At 37.1% G+C, this 15,085-nt stretch overlaps 1 protein-coding gene and 1 pseudogene across 7 annotated transcripts in view; one reads left to right on the top strand and one right to left on the bottom strand.

The window, feature by feature from the left end:
* LOC116090126 overlaps positions 1-15,085 on the top strand; it is a 1,191,078-nt pseudogene that overhangs the window by 1,172,003 nt on the left and 3,990 nt on the right.
* Positions 1-15,085, bottom strand: part of Lrp1b (LDL receptor related protein 1B) — a 1,939,581-nt gene that overhangs the window by 599,310 nt on the left and 1,325,186 nt on the right. For all 7 annotated transcript variants that reach the window (XM_031370139.1, XM_031370141.1, XM_031370138.1 and 4 more), the window contains one exon: positions 1,226-1,375. In XM_031370139.1, the coding sequence (XP_031225999.1) occupies positions 1,226-1,375 (150 nt within the window). The remainder of the gene's footprint in view (positions 1-1,225; positions 1,376-15,085) is intronic.

Genomic DNA, 15,085 nt, shown 5'->3' on the forward strand with positions numbered 1-15,085 from the left:
ACTATGTATACTCTTTGGTTGGTGTTTGAGTCCCTGGGAGCTCTGAGGGTACTACTTAGTTCATATTGTTGTTGGTCCTAAGGGGCTGCAAACCCTTCAGCTCCTTCGGTCCTGTCTTTAACTCCTTCATTGGGGACCCTGTACTCAGTTCAATGGATGGCTGTGAGCCTCTACATCTGTATTAGTCAGGTACTGTCATAGCCTCTCAGGAGACAGCTATATCAGGCTGGAGTGCCCTTCCTTCAGTCTCTGCTCCATAGTTAGTCTCTGCAACTCCTTCCATGGGTATTTTGTTCCCCTTTTTAAGAAGGAATAAAGCGTCCACATTTTGTTTTGTTTTGTTTTTTTGTTTTTTTTGAGACAGGGTTTCTCTCTGTAGCCCCGGCTGTCCTGGAACTCACTCTGTAGACCAGGCTGGCCTCGAACTCGGAAATCCACCTGCCTCTGCCTCCCAAGTGCTAGGATTAAAGGCGTGCACCAAAGCGTCCACATTTTGGTCTTCCTTCTTCTTGAGTTTCTTGTGGTTTGTGGATTGTACTTCAAGTGTTCTGAACTTCTGGGCTAATAACTACTTATCAGAGAGTGCATACCATGCAGATACCACTTCTTATATACCACCTCGTACAGGTTACAGCTTACATGACGCTCTCTTTAAAAAGAAAAACTTAGATTTTAAAACTTAACTTATAACACCAAGCAAGCAGAGCTGATTATTTCTTTTACAGAAAGCATACATTCCCCTAATTTTCTAAATCCTCCATTAAACTAAACAAAAAGAATGGAAATGAGACTTGATCATTAGAATCTGCTCAGAAGACTAAAGAGCAGGGTATAAAGAGTGATCCCCAATATTGGTCATGTGACAATATTGGTCATGTGACACTGTTACCAGGCCTGTGCTTGAGAAACAAGCTAGGTTTGACTGCACTGGGAAACATGCAAGCCTTTTACCTTAGAGCCAAAATAGAGCCCAGGAAAGAGTCATACAGGTGTACAATCCACACAAAACTGAGAAGTGAAAATCCAGCACTAAGTGTCTAATCTGGAAAATCACAAAAGTGTGTTTTGTAAAATTAAAAAACATTTTAAGAAATCACAGAGCTGCTCAGCCTGAATGTCTCTTTGGTGCTAATAGCATTGTAACTTTGCTAGGATTTTAATAGGCAATAATTAATCAACTCCTAATCAATATGATTCAGCCTTGCCGCAGAATCACTGTACTTACCCATGATGGTTAAGGCTGTAGCTTTTGTTAATTCTTCCTTCATTGACTCTATTACTTCTAAATTACCACCATCTAGGTTGCATCGGTTTATGGTTCCATTTCCAGAACTGATCCAATAAAGCTTATTCTCCACATAGTCTATTGATAGACCTGTAATTAAATTAAACAACTTAAACACAGTAACAGACAGTCAAGTTGCAATATTCACTTACCACCTCTTGATTGGAGTAGATAGGTGAAAAGTTCACATTTTGGTTTTATAAAATAAGACCTAGCTAAAGGGAAATTAGATAAATAGTGTCTTATCTAGGTGAAGGGATTTAGACTTTTATAGGCAACTTCACAGTAGCTACTGATAAAAGAAAGCTTGACATTGATAGGAATGGCAGCTCCATTTTACAGATAAGGAAACTAATACCTACAATGCTAAGACATCTGTGTTCTCAACACAGATATCTTTAACTTCTGTGTGTTCCACATAATCACAGTTGACAGAGAAACAATGTCTCTGGGCATACAAGTTGGCAACCAAATTCACTGTGTGGAATCTTATAGGGGATGTTCAGATGTGGCCGCAAACTGTTCTTGATAGCGACCAAGAGTATGAACAAAGTACAGTCCTTCCAAAACAAAACAAACAAACAACAGAAAGATGACAAAAAGGGAAGAAATAAGAGGGGGGTGAAGGAAGAGAGAGAAAAGGGAGAGAGAAGTGGGGAGAGAGAAAGAGGAAGAAAGAGAAAGAGAGAGAGAGAGAGAAAGTGAAGGTCTAAGGGACTGACAATTCAAGTGAGATTTCACTGGGACAGTCCTTCACTCCAGTGAGTCAAAGGTCAGAGAGGCACTAAGGTACAAGTACCATTGCACTCACCAAGAACCACTGAGCTCACCTGCATGGTACTTCACCTGTGGACTGTATTTGTTTCAGGAGAAGCAGGAAAGGTTTACCAGCAAAACCACAAAGCAAGAAAACAGGTATTATGGAGATGTAGATTTTAGACATTATTTATGTTGCCTGTATCTGGTGATTTATTTTAACTACCAAGAAAAGTAGTCAGAACAACAACAAATAATATAATAATAATGATGATATAAATAAATAAATGCATGCGTACATACATACATACATACATACATATGTACATATATACCTATATGTTCAGATATGATATTTTAAGGTAAAAAGCTCCACCTGAAGTTTGTTTACTACAGTCAGCATGGCTTTCTACATGTTTTATGCCACCTGGATATGACTTGCCTAGGAGAAATCTGATAATATGACCAAATTTTCATAGTTGGCAACATTCGTCTTCTTCTTGGCTTTCTGTCTAATAATGTTAATGTAATACAAAGAATCAAATAAACATGCACATTTATAGAGAATTCTTCCTAAAATGTGCAGTTTGTCTATGTCTATGAGAATTCTAAATTGTATCTGACAATCAAGCCAAGTCGGGAGAGAGCTGCATTTTTGATGACTGCTTCTGCCCTCAAGATCTCTCAAGAGAACTTGGTTTTGGCATTTTGCCCTTGGTTTGAAGGAGAGAACTGTTACAAGTATACACAGGAAAGCCTCTGTTAGGCTTCCTAAGATGTAGTATCTGAAGGCAGTACATCATATTGTGACCTCTTTATCTATGTACCCAGGGGACACATTTCTTTCAGGGCCATGTGCCAGAAAAAGCTATATATGAGAAATATAAAGTTTTAACTGATCATATTTCTGTCTTGGCTTTGGCTGCAAAAAAAATCAGAGTCAGATTTGTGAGCTATCTCCACTAGTTGTAAAGGGTTGCATCGACACTATTAGTTTTAGTCTAGTGTTGATAGACAAATCTATTATTTTCTTTCACCTGGAATATTGAGATCAATAGTGCTGTCTAGCCTTTCTTAGAGAATGTATTTGTTTAAGTTTCTCTAATCTTCTCTTTGGAGGGAGAGAGAGCTTTCTTATTGAACACGAGTGACTCCAAATTAACCCACAATTACTGAACCACTTTCTCAGCTACTGCATATTTGGCAGTCTCTCTAATAGGTAATGTATAATGTGGAATTTAGCAGAAAGTGAAATGAGAGTTGGGCCACTGAATTCTAGTGTATATTATTCAGTCTCTGCTTCTGGATAGTACATGAACACAGAAAAGAGACTCTGTCACTGTCAGCTGATTGTACAGTATGCAAAAAGATAATCTGTTAACAGAAAATCACATTTAAGTAAATATATTTTAAAAACTGGAAGAAGGGCTTTCTTCCTAAAGTTGAGGCATACTCACAAAGGAATAATTATTTATTAATTACATACATGTTTATTTATTTTGTACTAACTCAGACTGAGTTATAAATTTATAACTGTTGAGCAAGAGGTCTACCCTAAGGTACTCCCTCAGAACTACCAACTGACTGACTAGTTTTATCTTGAAACCTTCTGCCCAGGTCTCTTAAATAGTGAGATTAAAAGTGGAGGTCTGGGAGATGGGGTAGGAAAGATAAGTCAGTAACTAAAGTGGTTGTCATCCAAGTTTGAGGACTGTCAAACTTGGCCATGTATAAGGGACAGCATGACATGCTTCCTGTCCCTGTAAAGGAGCCAGCTGGTCATGGGCCTCCACAGGTATCAATGGTTCTCGTGGGCACAAGGTTTGTTTTTATAATACTGTACATGTTTTCATGTTCCTTCTTTTAGGATTATCCTTTCTGCCAAGGTTCATGGCTTCATGATAATCAGAAACAGATGAGTGTGGGAGGTTGAGTGCATGCCTATCTTAGCAAAATGGTAGAAAGCTGTGATCTTCAAAACATCCCTTAATGCTGTGGGAAAGGATGATGAAAACATGAATTAAAAAATACATAATTTCTCAACTATGCAAAATATAAGGATACAATATCCTATAAGGATCTTCACAGATCTAAAGGAACAGATGTAGCTATACTATGACCCAGTTTGTCAGAAAGACAAGCCTTTAATGACTGAGACATCTCTCCTGAGGCAGGTCCTTGGCAAGGGACCTCAGTGTAATAACCAGAACATAGGTTAAAACAAAAACAGGGTAGTGATATTTACTTATAATCCCAGTAATGTGAAGAAAAGGACCAGTCAATATATGGACAGTCTATACTATGCATACTATACATATTATATGACTGTATATGGTCAGCTACAGTGCCAATAAACAAGAGGTCTATACCTATGATGCACTTCTGGACTCAGACACATTTATACAAAATTGCATATTCATGTACACCCCCATTTGTACTCACTCATACCCACAATAATAAAAGTGTGGACCATAATGTTTAAAACAATAGAATTTTAAACATTACTTATACTCAAATTTCATGAAAAATAGAAGGAAAAGAAGTGATTCACTCTAAGTCTACTTGTATAGCTTAGATTTTCACACATCTCTTGGGACCTGAACATTTTCACATTAATGGCTTTCAAATTTGCAAAAGTATATATATATATATTTCTCACATAAGTGCCACTGAGACAACCCATTTATCTTCCTTCTTGTTAAGTAGTTGAGTATATTCATTAAATGTGTGAATATTGTTGACTGTTCATTTTCAAATTTAGAAAATAGAATTTAAATCCTTTATAAATTCTGTTATAAATTTAAGACATTTAAGAATTTAAGAGACAACTCAGCCTTTAATGGCACTTTTCTTGTATGACTGGTGATCTGATTTTGGGATCTACAAAAAGGTAAAAAGAAAAATTGACTCCATAAGTCCTCTGACTTCCACAGGAGACAGGATGAACAGCTTGCATCCTTGCACATATATTGTGCATTGACAAACAATAATTAATTAATTTGAAATGAAATTTGTAAAGTCTGTTTTACAAATACTGACATAAGTATGCTTAGAAATACTTGTGACTTATTGATCCCTATGCTTTATGATCATGAGATTATTTATTACTTGTGCTTTCATGTATGTAACCTTTTTGTGTTGGAGTTTTTGTTCTGGTACCTTTTGTAAGGTTAGACTTGTAAATAAATACTGTTTAAATTTGATTTTATCATGAAATATCTGTTTTTATCCATTCATAATGACTGAAAATTTTGCTGGGTATAGTACTGTGGGATGGCATCTGTGGTCTTAGAGTCTGCAGGACATCTCTTGCAGCTCCTATGGCTTTTAGTATAGAGGAAACTTAATCCAGCAACATGACTGTTCAGGGAAGGGATCAAACCCAAAGACCTAGGTCTGTGTGGTCCTGCTGGAATGAAAACATCCCACATGCCCTTAATCCCAAATAATGAAAAAATAGTTACAGTCATGTTTGAAATTGAAAACTAATTTGGTCCAGATAAAATAATGAATGTGATAAAGACTTGACTGAATGAGTCAGAGACAGGGTACTAACAACCCTCAGGAGAACAGATAGGAAAGAGAGGCTACTTAAGAGCAGTGTAGGGAGAGAGTGGAGTTGATTCCAGTAGCGCTCCTTGCATTTAGTTGAATGCAGTTGAGTTCAGTTGATCTCCTGCCCTTACGTACAATTATGTTGAGTTTATGTAATTAGTGTGGAGAGAAGGCAGTTTTACTGAGACAACTTTACTGGCATAGGTTGTAATTAAAGGCAGAACAAGTCAGAGAATGCAAAAGAGACAGAAGGCTAGAACAGATAACCAGTTAGTTTGTGGCCAGAGAGCAATTCAGTAAGAAGCCAAGAGAAGTCAGTTTAAATAAGTAAGCTTGGGGGGCAGTTTGAGCTAGAACAGCTAAGTTGAACCAGCCAGCCAGAATTCAGAAAGAATTAAAAAGGTCAAGCTTATTAAACAGAAAGCCTCTGAGATGAAAGTTATATCTGGTGAATAAAAGATACCTTTATAGTTTAGAGTATCTATTGAGAAGTTGGGGTAATTCTAATAGGTCAGGTTTTTCATATTACTTGTCTTTTTTCCTTGAAATTTTAATATTTGTACTTTGTTCTGTACCTTTAGTGTTTTGATTTTTATGTGGCAAGAGGGACTTTCTTTTCTGGTCCAATCTATTTAGACTTCTGTAAGCTTCTTGAATCTTTGTAAGCATGTGCTTCTTTAGGCTAGGAAATGTTTCTTCTATGATTTTGTTAATAATATTTTCTGGGCCTTTGATCTGAGATTCTTCTTTTTCTTCTATTCTTATTACTCTTAAGCTTATTTGTTTGTTTGTTTTGTCATAGTGTCTCAAATTTCCTAAATGTTTTGTTCCAGGAAGTGTTTAACATTTTATTTGATCAATGTATCTATTTTTTTTTTCCCATTGTAACTCCAATGTCTGAGATTCTTCTTTCCATCTCTTCTATTCTGTTGGTGATGTTTGGGACTGGAGTTTCTGTTTATTTATCGAGATTTTCCATTACCAGAATTCCCACAGTTTATATATTTTTTTTATTGTTTCTATCTCTATTATCAGGTTTTGAACATTTTTATTCATTTTCTACAACTGTTTGTTTATTCTGGGCTTTCTTTAAGGAATTTATGCATAAGTTTTTAGTTGTCAGAAGTATACATGGAAGCTCTAACAACACTGAAAATTAAATTGACATATGTATTTACTAAAAAATTTGGAGCATATCATATGTTCTGCTACTATTTCAAAGGATAAATCACTAAACAGTGAGCTAGTAGCCATTTAATGGATTAAAAAATACTACGAGGTAATAAGACAGAAAATCAATTGCAATGAGAAAATAGATCAAATATGAAAATGTTTAACTTTCCTGCAATGTATATAGGGGAATATAACTATGCAACCCTAGAAGGTATGCAGATGTGTTGACTTGAATTTTAACATCTTTACAGATAAACATATCATGACTTAAGGAAGCTGCTCAAAAAATTGCCCAGTGATCTGTCATGTTTATATTTATGTTTTTTAAATAATAAACTGAGTAAAAATATTAAGAGACTCTCTTAAAAGCTACCAATTTTATTGTAGTCTCCCTTTATAAGATATTCATTAATATCATGAGGGCATGGTTATCTGAAAAAATCTAAATAAAGCAATAAAATAAGAGAAAGTAAGGAAAATCATCATTTAAATTGAAAAACATTATAAAAAACAAAATATCTACCTTTTCCTATCCCTCTTAGTAATATAAAAGTTGAATTGGTATCTATGCCTTGATTCTCACTTCTTTTGATATTTTCTAAAAAAATTCTCTTCATGTATTATTTACCTGATCATTTTCATTATGTATGCCATATTAATTTTCAGAAAGAATAAAAGTTGCCCAACTAATGTAATTCTCACATAACTGGTATAATACATACATTGATATATAAAAATGTTGTAACACTTTTAAACAACATATTTAACTATTTATTTTTTTTATCATTAATAATGTGTTTTTAAGAAATGTAACAATTATAACTACATAGTTCATTTTATGTTTTATTTGTTTTTTCTTTTAAAGTCACAAAATTATATCAGTATATAAAGAATGATAAGACTTTAGAGAGATAAATATTAACTAACATTTTCTATCATATACTAAATTTCACTTCGAAGCTCTCCTCCCTGACTGGGAATTATCATTATCTGTATCATTATTACAAAGCACTGAAACTCAGGTATTACCAAAATTTCAGATGTCTAGTTATTAGCCCTTCACTCTTCTAGCTGGCATGATGACATTGTGGGACCAACACAAGCCTAACCCTCTGTCCACAACATCTTCATGGATTCCTTTGTACCTCCTGGGAAGACATTAAATGCTAAGTTTAATGAATGTACTGGTAAAATCCCAGGATTCTCCCTATTGAATTACTCTGTTCTCTCTTGTGTGATCACAATATAAGGGACAATTCTTCAGTGATGTTCCTAGAATAAAAATACTTCCTCAGGGTCAGTTAGTAACTATCTGACACACTGGGCAGGGATATTGCTTGACAGGCAAAGTGCTAGTCACATCTGGGCCATCCCAGAACCCATTTAAAAAGCCAGGTGTTGTGGAACATGCTTGTAATCTCATGGCTGGGAGAGTGAAGACAGGCAGACTGTTGTGAATTAGTGCTTGGTGGCCAGCTAGTCAAGTATAATGTATGGGCTGCAAGCCTCAATGAGAGACTTCGTCTCAAAAACAAGGTGTTGGTTCCTAAAGAATAATACCCTCCATATTCACTCACATGCACATTAACATGAATAATAACACACCTGCGTGCACGCATGCACACACACACACACACACACACACACACACACACTGCATATACATGATGATGGTGTCTAATGCATAGAAAGCTCTCAATAAATGCCAGGTATTCACTATAAGCATGTTTCCTTATATATACTTAAAGCTAAGTTCTGTTGAAATCTTGTACCTATCTCGCTGGTAATTACTGCTAATTTTAGATAATTTAATTATTGTGAATAGATTATCCTTATTGGGTGTTCTAGCAAACACATGTAATTTCAGTTCTCAGGAATATAAGGTAGAAGAATTATGTTCAAAACCAGTCCAGTCCCCTGTATCAAACATAACAGAAAAGAAAACAAAGACAGATCTACATAATTATGCATAGTTTTCATTTGTAAGGCAAAAAGTTTTACAACTTTGCGTTATGAAATGTGGTAAATGACATACTTATTTCTGTAGCATTTGTAACCCTCATGTATCAACAACATATGTATAGAATTCAACAGGCTAAGTGGAAAGAAAACATACTAAAACTCAAACAGAAGATAATACACAGATGGTAAATGGGCACCTGAGAAGATGTTCAGTAACATAAGAAATTCCAATTCATATTATAATGAGAAAAACTATCCATCTATCAGAATGGCTGAACTAAAAGTTATTGAGGAAGTTAAGAACAAATCACTAAAATGCTATGGCTGGGAGTGTGAAGTGCTAGAGCCACTGTGGAAAACCCTCAGGAGTAGCTTTATAATCAAGTACAGAGGTGAGCAAATGGCTCAGTGGCATAAGCTCTGTACCTACAAGCAGAAGAACAGGAATTATAATCCTAAGAATTCAGGTAAAGCAGGGCAGAAGTGACTGATACCTATAATCCAAGCACTGTCAACAAGAAACATTTTTTAAATGAAGTGAAGAATGATCCAAGAAGATGAGCTGTTTCAACTTCAAGCCTCCACATACACATGCCCATTCACTCCCATGCACCTACAAATACAAACATACTACATACATACATACATAAATACATATATACATACATACATAAGAAGGAACAAATACACAAAACCCAAGACGATTCTTTCCAAAGGACTCAACAATTGGACACTTGGGAATTTATACCAGAAAAATAACAAACCCTTACAAGTAAAAGCTGGTACTTGGATATTTATAGTAATTTAATTATAACTCTCAGAACTGTAACCACTGCATGTACATTAAGGTTATGGAACACCACACAGACAAAACAAAGAACAAACTATTATGACATATGAAACAATGTCAAAGACTCTACAGAAAGAAATGTGCAATGAAAATCCTGTCTCAAAAGATTTCATGACTGGCCAGCTAGTCTGCTCCCCTGAACACAGCACAGCCTGAAGGCATCCCAGGAGGTCCACTGTGTAGAAGGAATGGAAACAGGCAATTTCAGGAGGTAGGAGGTGGGGAGACCCTACAGAATGTACCAATGACCTGGGAGGTGAGAGACCCTCAGGACTCAAAGGGAGGGACCTTAGATGAAATGCTCTACAGTGGGGAGAGGGAACTTGTAGAACTCATCTCCAGCAGAAAGACAGGGCACCAAGTGAGCGAGATGGGGTTGCCATCCACAGTCAAAAACTCTGACCCAGAACTGTTACTGTCTGAAAGAACTGCAGGGACAAAAAATGAAGAGCCTGAGGAAAAGAAGGTCCAGCAAAAGGTCCAAACTGGGATTCAGCTCAAGGGGAGACCCCAAGGCCTGACACTATTACTGATGCTATGGTGTGCTCACAAAAAAGGGACCTATTATGACTGCCCTCCAAAAGACCCACCAAGCATCTGAAAGAGTCACATGCAGATATTTACACCCAACCCATGGAAAGAATTTGCTGACCCTTGTGGTTGAATTAGGGAAAAGCTGGAAGAAGTTGTGGAGGAAGGTGACCCTGTGGGAGGACCAGCAATCTCAACTAACTAACCAGGACCCGCAAGATCTCCCAGACATGGGGCCACCAACCAGGCAGCATACACCAGCTGATATGAGACCTCCAACACAGCAGAGGGCTGCCAGATCTGGACTCAGAGATGATTTACCTAATCCTCAAGAGACTGGAGGCCCCAGGGAGTGGGGAGGTCTGGTGGAGTGGAGGTGGGGGTGGTGCAGACATCCTTGTGGAAACAGAGCAGGAGGGAGCAGGTATGGGATGTGGAACAGTCAGAGAGAGGACCTGGAGGGGGCTAAAATCTAGCCTGTAAAAAATGATTAAGTAAAATTAAGAAAAAAAACAAAAAAGATTTCATGAACACACTTTAAAGCATCATTTCTACATCAAGAAGTAGAGGTGCTATGTCAGGAAGGAAGTAGATGTGATTTTAAATGGATGAGGTAAAGAGCAGTCATCTGTACACAGGGTAACATTGTTATAGACCTAAATGAATGAACACAGAAAGAGACAAGAATTATTAAGAAATCTGAGTAAATGTTCATAGCAGGTTTATTTGTAATAACCAGTAACTAAAAACAACCTAGATGTTCCTCAATTGAAGAATGGATTTAAAAAATGTGATAATCTACACAATGGAATACTATTCAGCTACTAAAAACAAGGGCACCATGAATTTTGCAGCCAAATGGATGGAACTTGAGAATATCATCCTGAGTGAGGTAACCCAGTCTCAAAAGGACATGATTCATGGTATGTAATTATAAATGGATATTAGCCATAAAATACAGGATACCCATGATACACTCCACCCAAAGAAACTAAATGGGAAGGAAGGCACAAGCGAGGAAGCTTGAATCTCACTTGGAAAGGGGAATAAAATAGTCATAAGAGGCAGATGGAGGGAGGTGTCTGGGTGGGAGAGGGGATAGGGAAGGGAGTAGGAGAAATCAAGCATCAGGTATGGGGAGGGACAGCAGAGGTACCCAGATAGTCATAAGAGTAAATGGAAATGTACAACTGATGGGAGTGAGGAGGTAAGGGGCATCTCCAGAAAATGACAGAGGCCAGGGATAAGGGATGCACCCAAGAATCAATGGAGGTGATACTAGCTGTAACTAAGCATTGGGATATGGAACCAGAAGAGGCCAACTTCTGTAGCAAGGCAAGAACCCTAGTGGATCAAGAGGGACACCAACTTGCGCACAAAACTTTCTACCCAAAACTTATCCTGTCTACAAAAAATGCAGGCATAGGGCAGAGTCTGAGAGAATGGTCAACCAATAACTGTTCCAACTTGAGATCCATTCCAAGGGCAAGCACCAAGGCATGACACTATTAATGATAGTCTATTATGCTTGCAGTCACGAGTCTAGCATAGCTGTAGTCAGGAGTCTCTATAGCATACAGTCTCCACCCAGCAGCTGACCTAGACAGATGCAGACACCCATAGTCAAACAGTGGATGGAGATTGCGGACTCTTATGGAAGAATAGGGGGAGGAATTACAGACCCCAAAGGGGATAGGAGCTGCAAAGGAAGGCCAACAGTGTCAACTAACCTGGACCCTTGGGGCTCTCAGAGACCAAAAGAGCATACACCAGGCTGTACCTAGGTGTCCCCTCAAATATGTAGCAGATGTGCCCCTTGGTATTCATGTAGATCCCGAAAAACTGCAACAGGGCTATCCCAAAAGCTGTTGCCTATGTGTGGGATGTGATTTCCTAGCTGGGCTGCCTTGTGTAGCCTCAGAGGGAAAGGATGTGCCTAGTCTCTCAGAGACTTGATGTTCCAGGATAGGGGTGGGGACACACCAGCTCAGAGTAGAAAAGGAAGAAGGAAAGACTATGGAAGGGGGAAACCAGGAGAGGGAAGTGAGCAGGTTATAAAGTGAACAAATAAATAAAAATAGATAAATAAAGTAAAAATAATAACAATATAAGGAAAGAAATCCGAGTAAGACTGTCATACTATTACAATCACTATCTTGGTTGGGATGTTGCACTGTTGATTCTGTGTAATTTTTCAACTAAATAACATCAAATAAAGATTACAGGAGAGCTCTCTGTATTAATTTGAAAATATTTTTGAGGTTACATCTATATTATTTCCCCATGTTCTTTACTCCCTTCAACTTTTCCATGTACCCTCTTCTTGTTTTCTGTCAAGTTCATGTTCTCTTTTCCATTAATTGCTGCTACATGTGTACAAATATTTAAAATATACATCTCAATTCCTAAGTAGAATAATACTACTTGCCCAGTGTGTTTAATGTCGTTGGTGTGTGTGTTTTCCTTGGCAGACTATTTAGTGTTGTACTACAAACTGGGAACCTCTGTGTTAAAGAAAACTATTTGTCCTGCTCTCAGCATTCCTTAGTTTCCTGTCTTTCTTAATCTAGGGTTGAAGCCTTAGGAGCTTTCCCTTTCTATATTAACATGTGTCTTGGAATAGTTCTTGTTCAGGCTACCGTTAGGCAATCATTTTGTTCAATCTTCAGGGATGTAACCTCTCTGACATTCCTAGGAAACACAATCTTAAAGGACATTTCCTATTCCTTTGGTCATTAAAATCTTTTTGTCCTCTGCTGTAATGTTTCCTGAGCCTTAGTTTCAGGAATTATATTGTGGATGTTTCCATTGAGCCTGGCCTGAACAACTCTGCATTTAGATTGGTTGTGGTTTCTGTAATAGTCTGTCATAAAGAGAAGTTTCATTGATGAAGGGTGAGCACTACACTTATTGTATGCATAAGGATATATGTATATGTATGTGTATGTGTATATTTATGTGTATATGATGTAGTTAGGGAATATGCTTGTTTAGTAATGGTTTTAACTTCTCCTCCAATACCCATTGCTTTACTAGCTCCAGGTAGCTAGGCATCCAGTACCAGGCATGTTGAGTAGGCCTTAAATCCAATTAAAAAGCAGTTGGTTAGCACCAAATTTGTATGTCACTATGGCACCCTTAGAGTTACAGTGACATGCTGGTTATTGTGGTTCATAGGCATTATCACTGAGTAGACTGTTGGTTGATTCTCCTGTTTACATGCTCACAGGTTGCCTTCTCACACCAAGAGAGGGCTTTCAGGTCAGGTTATACAGAACTGGTTTCTGTATCCAAAGTCCATGAAGGGTAACACTGACTGACAAGCCAAACTGCTTTCTTTGAGGCTTACAGGATAAAATTCACAGCATGACCACATTTTAAGCATAAAGTTTACTTAATGTGCCAAACTAAAATCTTCTGTCAGGTAAACTGCTGTAAATACAACTCAATTCAAAAATTCCATTCAATTCTTAGTATTTAACTCAACAACAGATAATTGGAATATTGGTTTGTATTTAAAAGCAATAAAACTATTCCGCTCAAACTGTTGAAGGCTGATATTACTCCATCGCTAATGGCGCACACGAATAACTTGTACATTGGATATTTTGATATGATTATATATTTTTATGTCAATTGCATCACACATTTAAAAGGAGAAGCAATTGAGCAAAGGTACCTGTAAGTTACAATAACAACACAAACCTATATGCTAGAAAGTCCAGGATGTCAATTTCTTACAATTTAAAACTGGCACTTAAGGATTCGGAAATAATGACCTGTGAATCACGACAAGCAGAGGGGAGAGGATTCCTGCGTAGTCCTGCATGCTCTAAAGCCTTCTGCTGTGCCATAATTAGCCTGCTTTTCTCATGGCTCGCAAGGCTCTGGAAATTTCTCTTTTCCCTGTCCATGCATCAAGGAGTCCTATGATATTTTTTTTTTTCCTCTTGCTCTTCACTTGAAGTCAGATGAATGAAACTCAGTAAGATGATACTCAAAGAAACGATCTCCTCTGGTCTCAGCATCATGGTGAAGGCTGAATATGACTTTAGAGACATTTTATTTTTGACTCCTAACTTAAACTTTTGTTTCAAACACTGATCTCTTTCAAAAAGTGAGTTTGCGAATGTATGAGATGATCAACTCTCTAGGGGATAGCTACCATGTAATTAATGTAAAGAATTCTGTAAGTGCTTAGATAGGAGTGACTTTGGCTATTTTTATTGTAAAGCAATACGTTGTACTGGATCAGAGGTTCCAGACTGAGGTATAACATACAGGCATAGCTTTGTGGATGGGAAAAAGTGCAGCTAATGCTAGTAAGAAGTCAATACTTCTATAAAGCTACTGGATCTGCAGTTCATATTCTGCAATATTAAATAAAGCATGGTAGCAATATCCAGGACATAAAAATCTCTAAACAGAGGCTTTTTCCTCTCCTAGCAACCTTGTTCCTTTCATGAGTATTGTCTGAGGAAAGTGGTAGGAAGGTAGAGAGCCAGAAAGAGTCATCATTAAATAATTTTTCTAATTGTTTGCAATAACAAAGTAAAAGTATGAGTAAATAATGTGTAATAAATATGATTATGTTGTATTTCATGCTATTAAATATCATATGCATCAGCAAAAATATTTTCTATTTATTTTTTTCACACATTAATACATGCATTCACAGTACCATGGAAATCCAATTTAGAATATGTCTCAAGGGACTAGTTCTGAAAGCACTTTCCAAATGATTCACAACAGTGTGGATTCTTTGAGAAGTATTTCCTCATACAGCTTAACCTTGACTTTATATTAAAGAGAAGTTTTATATAAGTATAAAACTATTGTGTCAAGTTATTTGCCTCATAAATTTAAATCATGGTTAAAATGTTATGGCAAAAGATCAGATAACATGTACCATGCCTTGAATTTATTTTAAGCATTGTAAAGCCTCTTGAGAAAGATAAAAGTTATTACAACTA

Source organism: Mastomys coucha, unplaced genomic scaffold (assembly GCF_008632895.1).
Source record: "Mastomys coucha isolate ucsf_1 unplaced genomic scaffold, UCSF_Mcou_1 pScaffold15, whole genome shotgun sequence".
In the NCBI taxonomy this organism is placed as follows: Eukaryota; Metazoa; Chordata; class Mammalia; order Rodentia; family Muridae; genus Mastomys; species Mastomys coucha.